We start from the raw sequence: 17,716 nt of genomic DNA, 5'->3' as shown, positions 1-17,716 counted from the left end.
CTCCGGTCCCGGCCCCGGTCCCGGCCAGGGGTCCCGGCCCCTGGCCGCGGGCGGTCCCGGGGGCAGCGCGCCGCCTTCCGATTGGCCCGGGCGGCCGGGACCCCTGGAAAGCAGAAGCGGCTACGTGACCGGCGGGCCCGCGGGTAATGGCCGCCCGCCCGGCGGGACGGCGCGCAGGGGGCTGAGGGTAGCGGGCCACGGTCACAGTGACCACAACATCCACTGGGATAAATTAGCAAACGAACGTAGCAGATATTTCTTGGGAGAGTAGTGGGCAGCAATATTTTATTTATGTACTACTAGTGAGGAGGGATTGTTATTTATGCACTGCTAGTGAGGAGGGATTGAAGAGGGATTGCTGATGGCCGCTGTCATTAAGATAGGAAACCAAGTTTCAGAAGAGGTGGTGTAGATTGGTTGAAGTTTTTCAGCGTATTCACGAGAACCAAGTTTCAAAACTTTGGGAAGGACAGAATCCAGGGATGAGGGGAGCGCTGAGTCCTGGAGACTCCTCTGCTTGAGTCAGGAACAGTGGCTGAGCGTTGCTTAGGGGACCAAAAGCAAGAAAGAGATTTGATCTCCGGGAGGAGTGTGTTCGGGATATCCCATTTCTGTCACTGGGTATTATCCAGCATTTCTACAGCAATACCCATAATAACAGAGCTACAGCATGCATAGCACATACAGAACATTAAAATCTGCTTCTTAGCTGCACCTGATACTCCAGCCAAGTTGTTAGTTCAGTAACAGCTGCAAACTTTAGTCATGCTGCTGATTTTCTGCTTTTGGGAAGGCTTTGGTAAAACACAAATTCTCTGATATCATCAGAAAAATGTGGGAACTGGATTATCTTCCAACCATTTTCTTCTGTGAAGTGCAGAGCTTGTGGAGGGTCACAGAAAGGGCTGATTGTCTTGCAGCCTAAGATTAGACTTTGGTGTCACCTCATCCACAAGTCACCTCATGAGGCAAAGGACAAGGAGGCAGTGTTGGGCTTCTGTGTGACCCTTACCCTGTTAGGAGCTTTATAAATCCATTGTAGAAAATTACAGCGGATTCAGGATCACATGAGGAGTTGTCATGACTTGTAGAGCCCTTGTGTAACATTCTGTCTTTGGCTTGACCCACTTGGTAGGCTGTATCATGCCAACAATTGCCAACTCAAAAACCAGAGACATGTTGGGAAGATGGATGCACGACTGCTCTGGCAGATTTATGACAGGGTTGGACGGCCATGCAGCTTGCTGGAGAGAGAGAGAAAGGATTTATTTGGAGACTGTCATTCTGTATGTCAAGGGTCTGTGAAGTCTGTGGCTGGAAGAACATGCATAGCCTTCATTAGCATTGGAGAAATGTTTTCAGCTGACATTAAGGTGTTGATATTTGCCAGTTTGTTGTCTTTTCGTCTTCCACTTTGTATTCCTTTGGCTTTTGTGGGGGTTAGCCTGAGCCAGTGCATTGAGGTGTTCAAGGACTCGAATGTCTGTGTGGTATAAATCACAACTCTTAATTACAATGAGTGTGAAAAACATAGCGTTAACTATGTAACTGGGAGGAACAAGAGGCCTATCTTTTGAAACCCAACAGCGTAACTTGGACTTTGACATGAAACTGATCTACATTTGTAGAGACTTTATAGGAACAGTTATGTCAGACAGAGACTACTTCCAACTAGAATATTTTTTACATTGTTCACAGATGAAGAAAATCTGCTCTACCCAATTAAAAAAAAAGTATTGTTTCTACCCATTAAGTCAGTTCATTAAGATAAACCTCCAGAAAAGATGGACTTCCTTTTCTTTCCCAAAACCATGGTTGCCATTGGTTCACAATTCTATCATGCACAGAACAGTGAGATTTCTTGCTAGAAGAGTGAAGGCTGGGTTGATTTTCAGGATGTTGATACAAGATATTTTTACTCTATTTGAAGCAGATTTGTAAAAATGTTTCTAATGAGTTCTGCTGTAAAAGTCTTAATGTTATTCCTTTTAATTCTTCATTTAATCCTTATCAGGTCAGATTAACAAAAGAAAGATTAGCTCCGACATCAGGAAAAAATGTATACCTGCAACACCATGCTGCATTCTTCTATTAGGGCTCAAGTTTGTAATCTCTTAAAGTTGGAAAGATATATAGAAAGGTTTAAATGTCCTTATTATTTTCTTAATCAAGAAAACTTATATTTGATCATCTTTTTCAAATCAGATTTTGTAGAATTTACAATCATCCTCTCCTAAATGTTGTTAATACCCAGCCATCCTATACCCAGACTGAAATTTAGCCAGCTCATACATCTATCTCTATGTGTTAAAATCTTAAATTTACACAGCTGCTACTCAGCCTGCAATACTGATACCAAATCTTTTGACTTTGGTAAGCTTCAGAAATTTGGGGAGTTGTAAAATAAAAAAGGAAAATTGATATTTATTCTAGAATCTCTGTTCAGTCACTCTATGTCCCTTTTGAATAGCTGAGCAATCCGATAAAGTTATTGAAACCTGGTACCATAGAAATGTTGAGCTTTCAATAATTATCTCTGGTTTTCTATATCTTTTGGTATGAGACCTATGCATTTATTTCATGATATCAGTAAGCTATATAATTTGGATCATTTAACTGCCAAGGGCTTTGCCACATTATCGGGTTGTTTGTATCTTTTATTCCATTTGACAGACTGAAAGACAGTTTTCAAATCTTTGTTGTCATTATGATCAAGTGTAGCTGCTTACTGTGATGGACTCCCCAGCATCCTCTGTGCTTTATCAGCTATGTCTTATTGTGATGTACTATTCCCCTTGAAGATTATTACTACTGAGATCTTTTCAGAACTATTAAGAAAGCACTCCTAGTTCATCTGTGTACTATACTCCAAAACAATGAAAACTTAGAAGCAAAGATAAAATATCATATTATTCATGGAAAGAAAGTTAAATTCCCACATTTTTTCACTGTGCACAAGATGTATTCACTAAAACCAAATCAACGGGCAAACCCACATCAAAGAAAATTAGTAACTTATACAGGATGATTTTTTTGCTGGATTGATTCACTTATTGTTTATAGAGCTCTTGAAAGACAACGTTACAATAATCTCAAGGAATTCTTGGTTTGATTCTTTCTTAGCTCAGATAATATATATTATAAAACAGAAATGTATTTTCTCCAAACCGGCTGTGCTACTCCTAGCAATGTGAGTGTTTCAGAAACTGTATCTAGTGCGTTTGCAATTTTGTAGTGCATGAAGATTTGGGGGGTTTTACTGGTTAAGGAATAGCATAATTTTCCACCTCCTGAGTTGCTACTAGTCATTGCCTCATAACTTGTTTCAAATTTATAATTCATTAACAATTACAGTCTTCACAGCTTAGTTTGTGATTTCTTAACTTTCTCATGCTTCTGCAAAATCATTTTATTCAACAGACTCTTTTCACTTTTCTGTTCTCACTTTTTATTTTTAAATGATTAAAAGGGGGCAGCAATTCAGGTACTGTCCAGAGTGGGAGCAGACTTGTGTACTAGTAACAGCATCTTATCATTCCTGTTTTCTGCTACTCTCAGCTTAATAATGTTTTAAATGTTATTGAATCTCAAAAAGTCTAGACTCTGCAATACTTGCTAGCTCTATAGGGTAGTGGGAGGTAGCAAAATTACTCTAAAAATCATCACAAATAACTTGGCAGTATGCAGGATGAAAGAAAGAAAACCTGTATCTCTGGCCAAGGCAGCCTTGTATGATCTGCCTTAAGTTCCCGTTTCCATGTTTGATGATATGCAAATTCCAGCCTACCTCAAAAATCCATATTTCCAGCTTTAGCAGTCATTAAAGTTACCCACTAGGACTCTCCTCTGGTATTAGAAGACTATGAAACCCACTGTACCGTATAAGTGGAAATAGGAGCTAGCAGATACGAGTCCAATGGATCAAAATTTGTCACTGCTAAGAATTGTGGTTTGCACCGTATTCATCTCACTTAAGTTCTCCAACCAGATATTATTCCATGGCAGTCAAGGCTTCCATACCTTCAGCATGGTGTCAGCAGCGTTGGTTTTGATTATTAAAGAGTCTTATGCTTTCACCATTATTTTCGCTTTCCTTGTCTTTTTCTTTGTCACTTCATTTACCTTGTCTCCTTTGTGGTGTTATCTTTTTATCTGACAATTTTATTTCCCCCGGGATGGTTCCTTTTGAGAATGAAAGGAAACATGAGATCATCAAACTGATATTTTATTTTCCCTTCATTGCATGTCCTCTATATTTTATCTTGTTTTTATTTTAAATTATTTTTTTCTGTATTTTTATGACATGTCTGAAATCTTTGTACATTTTTTGCTCAGTTGCATATAAATGATCATTTGTTTGTATCACTGTATTGTATTCTACTTTTCTAAGAATAAATAAAGTTTTTTGGGGAAAATAAATCATGCAAACACTGGCAAAATAATGCATTTTAATGCCATCTAGAAATTCAGTTTCAAACTAGCTTTGAATATAATAAACTGAGAAACTTCATTTAACTAGCATTTTTAAATCGGCAAAGCGGTGTTAGTAATCAGTCATCCCAGAATGCAAAGTTTAATGTTTTTTGATGATGAAATATAAACTGGAAGAATCAGTTAAAGAGGGGGGAAAAAAAAAAAAGAAGGAGGAAGGCATAATATGTAAATTGCCTTATACAGAAACTGATAATAGCTGGAAGGGCATCTTAACTAACTCAGTGTTGGCTTTTTACATGAGTGAAGAAACAAGATTTTCTCCTTAGAGGTCCCTAGCAGTGAAGCAGATACACTCTAATATCTGGTCACAGTGTGCTCATCCAGAATCCAATGAAATCAGTCAGCTCTTGCTGTTGATCACCATAGATTTAGGTCAAGGCTATAATGGATTTGAAAGTGACATGTCATCCCCTGATTAATGACATTGGGCCCAGGCTTCTGCCACCCAAAGCAGTGTTGAAACATTCAAGTTTGGTTCCAGCATATTTCCCTAGCTGCAAGGAAGGGATTTTTGTGTTTGGCTTAATTTTTGTCTCAGTCATATAAGAAAACCCTGCTAATAGGATTCTTAGGGATATAATCTGGATTTACTTGGCATGAACCTTGGGGGGGGCGCGGAATACTGAACAGAAATAAGCTTAAAAAATGAATGTTGCCATGCGGGGAAGTCAGAAAGAAACAACCTGTTTAAAGTTCCAGTTTGGTAATGATTTAAGTACTTGCTTAAGTTGGATTACATCACCTATCCCAGAGAACTTCTGTGGCTGCTCATGTGCTTGGCATGAGCTTATGTGTTTTACTGAATTGCAGCCTTAATGCATGAGATTCTTTTAGATTCTTCACACAATGTTTACAGAGCTAATGTTTGTATATTTTATCTCAGCCTGCAGTGGTATTTTAAAGTTGACTTTTTGAGGGGGGGTTGAATGTTTAGTAATAACGAAATCAGTAAAAGTTTAAAATAAAAACCATAAAATGTGACTGTTTTCTCAATATTTTTTTTACATTTTTGTGGTTTGTAAAAATGCCTTAGACCTTGATCCAACTAAGCATTTAAACATGTACGTAAAATTAAATAAGAGTTTGATCCTGATCTCACCCAGATCACCAAAACATTTCCATTCATTTTACTGGTGTAGGATCAAACTTGAGTTGCTTTCAAACCAACATGTATAAACCATAAATTGGAAGTTTTGTGTGCATTAAAGTGATTTGCTGAAGATTGAACTTACCGTACAATAATATTAACAAGCAATTTATAAATCTATTTATCCATTTAATTAAAATATTTTATAATACCTGAAATAACCTGTGCTCAATATCAGCAAAATATTAAGGAATCACAGGTGCTAATATTGTGGAAAATACATAGAAAAAAAATTGATGGTTTGGTTATGATTTTCCTTAAGTTCAGAACCTTATTTATAGGCACATATATAGAAAAGACCTACTTGGACTTACTCAACATTAGAAGTACTATTTCTTCAGAAGTATTCAGCATCTAAGATTTCTCTTTTGGGAAACTGGTGGCCAGATTTTTATTATGCTGAGCTATTTTAATGATTTGGCTGGCCATGTCTTTTCTCATGTTGAAATAGGAACCTGGGCATTTTCCAAAATATAACCCTGAACGGGGGTGCAGAAACCTTTTCAAAATTCATTTTTTAATTAAAAGGTTTCTGGCTAATAGTCAGGAGTAAGAGTTTTCTAAGGCTTTCTCATAGCTGGAGTGGAGAGAAGAGGCTTTGCAAGACAACTATTGCTGGGCATCACAGATTGTAGAAGCAACTCCAAGTGTCTCCTCTGCCAACTCGCTCTTGTACTCCTGGCATAATAGGAAAAAATGGGAACTTTTGAGATTTGGATTTGACTAGGCTGGAATGGTGAAGAAGGATGATGATAGAGCAGTCTGTTATGGCTGATGGTCCAGTAGAGTAAATCAGACTGTTAAAGGGTAGCATTGCTTTGCTTTGGGCTCAGTAGAGTGAAAAATTACATCCCTTATGGATTAGATAATAATTTAGGATTTAAAAGCTGTATAGAGCAATGTAAAGAATCCATGAATTTTTAGTGAGTTTTGGAACAGAACCTTCATGAATTTAAACTTTACTTCATAAAAGAATAATATATCGCTTCACAGGGTCATTTTAGATGTAGTTGAATTTTAAAAACACCACCCTCTTCAGGGCCATCCTCTTTGGTTGTGGTGGCTAGAATTTGCTATTTCAAACCAGAAGTATAAGAAGTAATAAGTATATGTTTGCTAAAAACAGTGAAATATTAATTACATTTTTAGCCTCACTATCTTGATCCTTTTTTTTCTCTCCATGTCTTCCTTTCCCTTTCTATCTGGAGATGGCCAATGATGTGAGGTTGGGCCTCAGAAGCATGGTGAGAATTTATGATAAACATACAGATAATTGGTTTGTTGTTGAAAATGCCTGTACAGATGAATCCTTGCTAGTTTTCTCGTCATCTTTACCTCTTCCTGGAACTTCCCTTGAACCTAACCTTTGTGTTGTTAGAAGTGCCTGTAACTACAATATATGCAGTGTGTGCACAGTAAAGGTTTCTCCATGTGCAAATTCTCCTTTCTCCTAAAAGAGTTCCTTTGCAGAGACATTGGCATGCTCATCAACCAGCACTCATTCAGTACTGCATTTTGCTGCTTGTGTTGAAAAATGTTTCTTGGCATTCTCTTACTGTCCTGTTTATTTTTAAGCTCATGAACACTGTGGAAACATCTGTATAATGTGAACCAGTCATTCATTTTCTTTGTAGTTGAGTTACCAGCTTCTAGTGCTTGTGAACCAAGGTTGGTAAGGATTTTAAAGCTTGAATACCTCAGCATGAGGCTGAATGTCCCCTTTCATATTGAATAACAAATGAGGATGCTATCACAGCCTCTCAGCTTGCAAGTTTGAGTCTGCTGTTGGTTGTAAGGACTAGCCAGTGTTTCTCTGTGATTGCACTTAGTTAATGGATTGTGATGAAAGTAGGAGCAGCCCACTGCAAGAGACTGTGGGGCTACCTGCTGACACCTAATGTGCAATGCTTGTCCCATTGGTACTGTGCCCTGCACATTTATTCACACAGTGCCATAGCATGTGGATGCTGTTGAAGAGAAAAAATAAAACGCAGACAGATGTTCAGCTGGTTTAAATTGGTATGCATTGTCAGCTTCAACAGCCTGGTGGGGAACTTATCATCTGGTGCGTTTCTGGACAAGGCTCACAGGCTCAAAGCATGGGACAGTTAAGCCATCTTAAGAATTAGATCCCTGGCTAGATGTGATTTCAGGTTGAATAAATCTAATCTGGGTAAGGGGAGCAATGTGAGTGTGGGAGGATACAGACTGCTTCCTGAAGCTCCTTGCTACTTGTAGCAATTCTGTATCAAGTCACTGTTACTTCATTGGTCTCTAGGGTTTTGGTAATAGTTTCTTACTTTCACCAATTATAGGTATTTTCTGGCTGTGGGTAGGTGGGAATAAACATTGACAATGTATTTGAAACAATTTTCTATCACATTAACATCATCTTTGCAGTATTCTGTTCTTTCTCACTTTTTTTCCAGGTTTACTTAAAAGGGAAAAGAATATTACTGTCTCTTCATAAAGGAATCTCTGCTCTCTGGTGAAGGAGAGCATCTCCTAGTGAATAAGGTGGCCTCTTGTACATCATTTTTTATGAAGTTTTGTTTCTTTGAAGATGATTACACATTGAATGAAATTAATATATTGCAAGCTTCTTTCATTTATTTTATCCTTTCAATCGGATAACAGTCCTCAGCTGGACCTCCACTAATGTCAGTCTCAATGCATTCTCCTAACAGCTGTTTTATGGATGATAGCTTAGTTAATTGCTAATTTAAAATACATGGTACAGTTTCCACTTATGAGAGCAGAAGCTTGATTGCAGAGTTGGGCCTATTTATAAAAGTAGCTTTCAAGTAGATTCTCGAGGTGCATCTGTACTTATTTCTAATAAGATACTGTTACGGTCAAACTGGCATCTAGCAGAGTACACTCAGAAACCACTCAGCAAATTTTATGTAACATTAAGTGCTATTTGACTAGGTCAGTTGCCTGTGTTAAATTAATGACAGCAAACATGTATCATCACTGCATCTGTTTACACGTCTGTCTGCATTTCACTGCATTGTCAACTGTGGGATCTCTAGAATAATGAGTGTGGCAAACTGAGTCGTATTAAAAAGGGGTTATTTGTATTAATATAATACCATACTGTGTTGTCATTGTTTTGCAGCACATCTATTACATATATCATCATCGCTTTTTCTTCTCGAGCAAGCCAACTATGTCTGGTTTTGCCACTCTGTCAGAGTCTCCTGGAATAAATTAAAATTTCAGCTTTATATATGCAGTAGCTGTAGCTGAAAGTAATGATAATGACCCTGGGTGAATACAGAATTTCAAAATAATCTTAAACAAAAGTATATATGCAGAGCTGCTGTTTCTTCATTTCTCCTTAACAAGCTAAATATTTGAGTCCATGATGTCTGAAACCCCATGGGCAGAAGCTGGCAGCTGGGTGGAACTGTGGGTTTTGACGCTGAGCTAAGAAGAAAATAGCCTGTGGGTACCTGAGCATGGAAACTTAGCTGTTTCAGTTTTGTCTCTCTGCTTTGTTTTTCAGTTATGCAGTATGTCTGCCTGTGCATGCAAGCACCTCAGAGACTTCCTTTCTGCCTAGCTGGGTACATGTGTGCCTTCCATCATCTGTGTCTCATTACCATTGATACTTCTATTTTTTAACATATGTGTATGGTTTAAGAGGTGTTTTATACGGTTGGTAGAGGGACTGGCATATAAGCTGTTCAAGGTCAGAAGAAGAAATGTGTGTCTGAGGCTGGGGCGTGACTCAGATTTTGAACCCCAGTCCTAATCACAAATTGTCTTTATTTTTTTTAAATAGTTCTTTCACAGAATGAAAATGTAATACTAACTTTTATGTGTTGGTTTCATTCTCTCACCACAAGATAATCCTTCATATTGTCACCCAAGACAGAAACAAACAAACAAACAAACCAGAAAAGCATCATGATTGATGATTAAGACTATAGTACTTTAAAAGCATTATTTTCTGCATATCTCCTGACGCTTAGTAAGAGCTGCATTAACAGGCTTTTAATACTTGGCACAGTTATCAACATCTGACTGGGAAGTATTGACGCATTCATTATAGTGCCTTGGTGTATGTGCCTGTCTGCCCATATTGGCTAAGTTTCTGAATTTTTAGTGCTTGATATTTAGGGTCAGGACCATCAGTCTTTATCTTCTTCTCTAACCTAGTGTGGTTTTATTTGCATGTGTGGGATGCAGATGCAACTTATCACAGTTTTGGTGTAGTTATCACAGTTTTGGTGCATGAAATTTCTGCAGATATTTGGCCTTCCTTTTTGGACATTTGTCTCCCTTTTTGGCCTTACTGAAACTGCTTAATCAGCTTGCAACATTTTTATCTCTTCAAGTGGTTTCTCTTGAACTTTGTGATAAGATCAGAGAAATCACGAGTAAGAACAAGAGGCCACATTAGTGTCTTTAATAAAAATATTTTTCTCAGAAATCTTCCCTGTGGAAAATCCCAACCGTTACAATCCTGGCAGCTGAACAGTATCGCCTTGAATTAATTGTGTTTAGAGTGATCTAGGCAATTTCTTGAAAACATCAGCCAGTAGCTCCTTTCCAACACTCAGTGAGATGTCTCTCATATTTGATAATGTTAACTGACTCCAAACCTCCCAAGTAGTTTCATATTCTTTCAATCTGACTGCCCACAGGTTTTTATTAGAGCCCACTGTCAAAAGTTGCAGAAAATAAGCTAGAAAAAAAATATTGATTACTCTGTAAATCATCCTGTCTGCATTTATATCTTGCCATAATTTCTTTCCCCACGATAAGGCCAAACTTGGTTAGTCCTGAAAGGAGCTGTAGTTTCATCCAGGTGCGGTTGTGCAGGATTAGTAGTTCCTAGATAATTCTGGTGAGCATCCTTCAAAGCCACACCAACAGTTGCCATGGTGTTCTCCTGCTGTTGGTGATAGGCCATTGAACCTGTCGCTCATGATTAAGTTCTTGGGACGTGTCAGAAACATGCCCTTCATTTGCCCTTCCAGAACTCAAACTCATTGGGGAAGGATGACATTTAAATTGGTATTTATGAATTAGATAATTTCCTGACCAGAAGCAATGTTCGGTTAGCTGTTTTCCTTAAGCTTGAGGAGGATAAGCCTGTGTTTATAATTAATTTTCCTTACACGTGATATTTTTTCTTCCCTTCACTGATTAATTTCTTCAACTGATCTATTTGGAGTACAACATTAATAGTGAAAATAGAATTATGAAGATAGCAAAGGAAAAATATTTTATCTCCTTCTGGCAACACAAGTGTATACATTTATCCAATGTAGCTATATATGAAAAGTGAAGTTGAATTGGCAGGAAACATCTGAGATATGACATATTTATAACATTAACTAAGTTTTACATATTAAGTACAAAAGAGAAAGAGAAGAAGCCTTTGTGTCACAGACACTGAAGTATTAAGTTTGGAGCTCATTCATTCAGCTCTGAAGAGACCTAACTGGAGCTAAGTGAAGCAGAAGCCAGAAAACTTTGTGAAGAGAAGCAGTAAGGCTTCCCCTGAGGGGCTTTCCTTTGGGTAAGGGAAGTCTCTGTGCTGGAAAACCAGCACACCAGCCTCCACTATGGCTCCTGGTTTTTCCTTCCAGCAGCAAGGTCTGGTGCTTCTGCCATGCCCTAGCTCCAAGCTTCAATTTATTAATTTTTAGTAATTTATTAATTCTAATTCATTAATTTTTTCCATAGAGGAATGCAAAAATAGAGAACAGTTACGGCATTGGAAAGCTTAAAAATCTTTTGCAATGCTACATTACCATTTCACAATTCAGGTGACAAAGCCTCAGGAAATGAAAAAAATGCAACCTAAGTGCTTAAAATTATACCAAATGGCTCATATTTAATGAGAATTATAGAACTAAAACCAAAGGAGAACAGTGAACAAACAAGGGAGCAAAACATCATAACAACTTTTACGATTTGTTTTTCTGGCTTTATTACCATTTAACCCTTTTTCCATTTACCTTGTTACTTTTCAGTAACATATGCTTTGTTACTGAATTTTCCAGGAGAATGATAAAAGAAAAGAAAGATGAGATTTACAGAATTTACAAATTCTGAAAACTTGGCTTGTCAAATAAAGCTATCCCCAAACCTTCAGTTCTGGAAATCTTGGGATTCAAGGCAATCTTCTAGTATGTAACAACAGACTAATCTTTTCAAGGGTTTCTAACTTTTATCTTAGGGCTTTTTTAAAGCATTTGAAAAATCATTCATTCAGCATTAGATAGTTTCATACAAAGCTTGACATTTTGTTATTTAGCTGTGCTTCATCTAATAAGACAAAGGGAAGAACCTTTAAAAATGTGGTTTTATTATTCCTCAGAGACAGACTTGTTTTCCTTAACCTTTACAAACAGTTTATTTCAACAACAAAAAGAAGGAATAACATGAACTTCTGGGTTCTTGGAAGCCTTTAAAAAGTTTTCTCTGATCGTAATAAGGCCAGAAAGTTGTCCTTAATGCTGAAGAAAGAAGTAGGCAAATGAATTCCCCACCCCTACCTCTTAAAAGAATCCCAAGCATTTACTTCTCTGCTAACTTCATAAAGTGTTCTGTTGTAGATAAAATGTGACGTCTGTGCAGGAATTATATTTTTCTTTTTCTTGGTAATAAAAACTTTAGCACAGTGAAACATAAGGTTATATTGTGAAACCTAAGCAACTGCAAATCCACCATTTTCTTGAGGAGTGCTCTCCCAGGGCTGGACTGGGCATAATAGAAGAAAAGAGGGCAATCCTGTCAGGCCAACAGAGGGAAACATTCCAAACAAGGTGGTCCTTAATAACCCCTCTGGTCTGAAGCAGGAGATGGCTATTAAGAGCATCCCATCTGTGGCTCTTCATGTTTACATCTTAAAAGAGCTAAGCTAAATATATAACCAGGATTAATTCATCCTTTGAATTTTATGACCTATTGTGCACGAATGCTCCAAATGAAGAGCACACTTCATTCACAAATGTATTTTTCCTCTGCAAACAGTTAATGACTGCATGTTGCAAATATTGAAACTCTACCTTTCCCTCTGGCTTGGCTAGTTATCTCAGTCACATTGTATTTGTTCCTGTAGCAAAGCAGGAAGGAATGCACTGAGAATGTGCTTGCAATCAAAAAATACAAATACAATTTTGATGTATATTTTCACCTGAAATTATCTGAAGAAGGCATTAGTATTTGGCAAAAGCTCAGAAAAATGCAAACGAGTCATAAACATTTCTCCAAAGTCTTATTTAGGAAAATTTGTTCTAGTATTTGCTCAGTTCTAACCTGAGTTCTCTACTTTTTTCTTATTTTGTAGTAGGGGCTTAGCAAGAACATGGGTCCCAGAAAACTGGAATGCTAACCTAGGTGTCTAAATCAAAGCTAGCAGCATTTTTAAGAAAAGAAATAGTATGGGGTACCTAAAGAAGCATTATCTAATGGGCTTCTGGGAGTTAGCTTCCTTAGACACAGATAGCATCATACGTGGTGGCAGCTGAAGTTTGTGGATAAGCAGAACTTTGCAGCAAGCTTTCACTGGCAGGCAGCTGACAAAAACACAGCAGTAGGTGGCCAGACATCTGTGCAAAAGCAACCTGCCCATAGAGGTCGAGCCTTTACTCCCAACAGGGGGTAATGTAAGGATACTTCTCACACTTGCTCCCAGTCCACAATTTTAATTCAAGAAATAGAAATAAATAAATTTATGGATTAAATCCACGTAACCCTCTGGCCATTGTACCACAAATCCTTAATTTACCTAGGTACAGAGTTTATGGAAGAACCTCTGTGTTATCATCTAACTTACTGAATGAAAAGCCTGACAGGTCAGGTACAGCTGTTGGCAAGAAGGACTTAATGCAGCTGCAGGGTTTGTCTGGTCAAGTATTGTGTGGTCTCTTTCTGTCACAAAAGTTTGGGGGTTTATTTATTGTCCATTGGTTTCCTCTAACTCAAAATTATCTGATTAGAGGATTTCGCTAAAAATGCAGTATTTTCAAAAAACCAGTTTGTTTCTTTGGTGAGGAAGATGATATCCCCCAGGTTTCTGGGAGCTCCATTGGGATTTTGGTGGATTTGTGATGTAAATGAAATAGGAATTCATCTTCTACTGATTAGCAAAGGAGGTGCAACATGCAGCTCAGCCCTGTAATTGCTGAACAGTTGTACTCCAGTTGAAATCAATATGGATTTAGCCTAAGCTAAGGACACAGGTTTGAGTTCGTCATCATGTAGCACTAATTCATTTCCAAATCCACACAGAGATCAGCAAATCCAACTGTTCTTGAGTAATGTAGAAGTGGTGTTAAATCACAAGGTTAGAATCAAATCTGTAGTTGACATTGACTGGAATCAAGGGCTTTGGAGTTGACTTGTCAATTTACAGGTGAAAGCAAAGTTGCATAGCACTGGGTACCACTGGAATAATATTATAATTCTCTGTGCTCCACCTGAACACCAGTGGCAAAATACCATGAGGAGCGGGTGGCAGTGGCACCTTATACTTCTCTGTTCCCAGAGCCTAGTTTTTGGCATGAATCAGAGCAGCTGTAAAACTGCTGGTGTTGGGTTTAACCAACATTTAAGCACATGTTGATCTGTGGGCAACCAGGAATTACTGGAACACAAAAGTTTGAGGTAGTCCTACTTCTTCAGCTGGAATCTTGCTGGCTGCCTAGTGTAATTACAGGTTTCTGTCAGACCAGGGAATTTCTCCAGTTCCAGAACTGGTGGTCTTTTATAGGTGCTTTGCTACTAGTCTGATGTATGTTACACTTGCATCAAATAACTACAACTGCGGATCATATCTTTGCTTTATGAAATATACAGAAATGATATAATATAATATCTTTTTACTGGCATTACAATGCTAGCTATTAAAATTCAGTCATGCAGCAACCCAGGTGGTTGACTTTACCCTGCCAGTTTTGTTGCTTTCCAATTTGAGCATCCTGAATGCTGTGCTGAGGTGATAAACAGCCCATTGTAGGTCTTTGCTGATTCAGGTTTTAAAGACAACTACTTTTGCCGTATTTCCTCATGAAAGCTAAAATACATTGAGTAAATGGTCCCAAAAGTCCTGTGAAGAGACCGCTCCGGGAGCCTTAGGCAACACGTTCTCAGAAGATGGTGATGCATTTCTGAAGACCAGCGTTACTTTCCCAAGCTCTGACCACAGACAGACTTTTACCAGATGATGTGTCTAGATGACAGGCAGCTTATGGTTGGTCACACAATTGTTCAAAACACAAATGAGTGGTCCCCTCCCCAGGGCTCCCAGTGTAGGTCTTTCTCTGGAACCTCTGTTCCAGTAGGCCTATGGTCTGTGCCACATAGGTGACCCAGAGCTTCCTGCTGGGAAGGGAAGACTTCTTCACCATCACAACCCCTGGCCAGTAGATTTTGGCACATGAAGCAACTACCCTGGAGTCATCTAGGCTGTGCACAGAGTTTTACTGACATGTTCCTTAGAAAATGCACTGCAGCTAGATGAGACGGTGGTGAGCTGTCTTGTGGGTTACAAGGTGGTGAGCTGCTTGCTGGAATCTGGAGTCCCAACTCGCTTGTTGCCTGCCATGTGCTTTTTTTCTGGGCTTGTGCAAGGTGAGCTAAGGGCTTGTGGGATGTGCTGGTCCCTGGTGCCAGCTCCTGTTAACTAAACCAGAGCCATCTGTTTACCTCCAAGGAGGACGGGATTGACAACATCACGGGCTTTTGCAGGCTGAGGTTGAGGTGGTGTTTTCTTCAGCATGTGTTTATCAGCTGGAGATGTTGGGCAGACCTCAAGGTTTTGCACAGGCACAGATGAAATTGAAGCAATGTAATGAGTGAGCAGCAACTCCTGTCACACAGAGGAAGTGGAGGGGGGCCAGACAGGATCAGAGATTGTGTTTGGACTGATTGTTCTGGTTTCTTCCTCACTAGGACAAAGAAGTGAACCTGGAGCAGGTCCATAGACGCATGAACAGTTTAATTGATGAAGACATAGCCCACAAGCAAATCTCTCCAGCGTCCATCGAAATCTCAGCCTTGGAGATTGGTGGCATGCAGCCAGCTCAGACCCTGGAGCCGGTACGCGAATACCAGAACACGCAACTTTCTGTCACCACCTTTTTACCAGAACAGACAACTCATGGTGCCAGCAGGACACTCACAGCTGCCTCTGGCAGCAACCTGCCGCTGCCCCTGAGCAGCTCAGCCACCATGCCCTCCATACAGTGTAAACACAGGTCGCCAAATGGAGGACTATTTCGTCAGAGTCCCGTGAAAACCCCGATCCCAATGTCATTTCAGTCTGTGCCAGGGGGAGTCATTCCAGAAGCAATGGAGCCCTCGCATGGAACATCCATATGATGAAAACAAACAGTAAAACAACCAGCAGAGCTTTTTAATACAAAATTTAAAAGAAACAAAAAAAACAAAACAGACTCCTACATTTTTCTTGTATATACCTGTAAATAATGAAAGAATGAAGTGGGGTAAAAGTGTATTTTGAATATTCCCAATTTTCGAAGTCAGTAAAAAACAAAACAAAAAAAACAAACAAAAATGTATGAATGACTTTGTAAATTTTGTTCTATACGAATAAAAAGGCAAACTACTTGTGATCGTTCTCAAGTGCCAAAGAAGACCAGTTACTGGGACTGAGGGCCGTACATTTTTTTCCCGTGGATTTCAACACTTATTCCCTCACTGTTCTTTTTTGTTGTTGTTTTTTAAGAGCAAAAACATTATCTGTTTCTTGATAGAAAAGTTCATCATGCTCAAATCTCTCCTTTCCCCAGAACCCTATTTTATAGTCAAGATGGCAATTCACTCGGAGAATTTAACAGCTGGTATTAGCATAGTAGTAACAAATGTGTTAAACATGAATTGTAACTAAAATCCAACAAACAAGCAAACAAAAAAAGAGAACTTTTTCCTTCTAACAAGGTTTTAAACTTCCACACAGTTTCTAAGTTTAAGCACAGGATTATTGAATTGGGTTTTTACGTGTCTGCTGTGCTGTGTGGCTCTTTTATTTAACCTTCTCTGTTTTGTTATATATATAATAGATATTACATATATTATATATATGACATATATATTATATATATAAATGCTTTGATAAACAAAAGGGTTTAGGTTAAGGAGAAAGCTTTTAAGAAAAACTGATCAGCTCTTTTTTGTGTCTTGTGTACACGACTGAAAATGGGGAGGAACCAATGCTGAAAGGAGTGAGACAAGGAAGAGCTTTAATGGGCAGGAGTTAATGGTGTTGCAGTGACTGTGCCCTCTGGTGCCATCTCTTTCTTTAAGATTTCAAGGAATTTGCTGCATAATGGATGCAACACGCTCTGTTGAAGTCATATCCCTGAATGACAAGGCTAAGCTCATGACTATAAGCACAGCTCTGCTATTTTTCCATTGATTTTGTAAAAAAAAACATTTTAATGGCTATTTCTATAATCTTGGTAGAAATGGCTGTAAAATGCTTTTTTTTTTTGTCTGTGAAACACAAAGAGAGGACAAAGATAGAGCAACACGAATAGCAAATTTAATGTCTCGTTCTGCAAATATTACCAGTGCAATTTCATATGACAAAAAAATCAAACCAAAACCAAACCACATTGTTTCCTTCCCAAATAGTAGTTTGAATGCCCAAGATAACTGATCCGGCCCTCCCCTGCCCACTGTTGCTAATGGACCATCACTATCTTTCAGAATTGGGATGACTTAGTCTTCTCAAATGTAAGCCTATAGCTAGGTTGTAATTTCCCTTTGTAGCTGGATTTCTTCACTTTGTTAGAACACTGCTATTTGGAAAAGGCTGTAGATCTTGGTGCAGCAAAATCACTGCCTACATGAAGGTCAAAAATTATGTTTGAACAGAGGTAAAAATGCATTCACATCCCAAGAAAGTCAGCAGGCAATCTGGGTCAGGTTTTGGGATAAATAAACATTCCATTGACTGCTCCTAATTTGATTTGCATAATTATGCAACAGGTATATTTATGGGATGATAAAAGTCCCCAAATTTTTACATTTCTAGTTTAAGCAGTTGGGAAGAAAAGTCAAACTGTGATACAAAAACAGCTTAAT

At 38.6% G+C, this 17,716-nt stretch overlaps 1 protein-coding gene across 1 annotated transcript in view; it reads left to right on the top strand.

Moving 5' to 3' along the window:
* The window catches only part of GRID1 (glutamate ionotropic receptor delta type subunit 1), a 559,848-nt gene extending 543,660 nt beyond the window's left edge, over window positions 1-16,188 (top strand). Inside the window, exon 16 of the mRNA XM_075025535.1 lies at window positions 15,560-16,188. Within this exon, the coding sequence (XP_074881636.1) occupies window positions 15,560-15,988 (429 nt within the window). The 3' untranslated portion in view covers window positions 15,989-16,188. The remainder of the gene's footprint in view (window positions 1-15,559) is intronic.
* The last annotated feature ends 1,528 nt before the right edge of the window (window positions 16,189-17,716 follow it).

This window comes from Buteo buteo, chromosome 4, assembly GCF_964188355.1.
Source record: "Buteo buteo chromosome 4, bButBut1.hap1.1, whole genome shotgun sequence".
NCBI lineage: Eukaryota > Metazoa > Chordata > Aves > Accipitriformes > Accipitridae > Buteo > Buteo buteo.
This window is presented reverse-complemented; position numbering and strand designations above follow the sequence as displayed.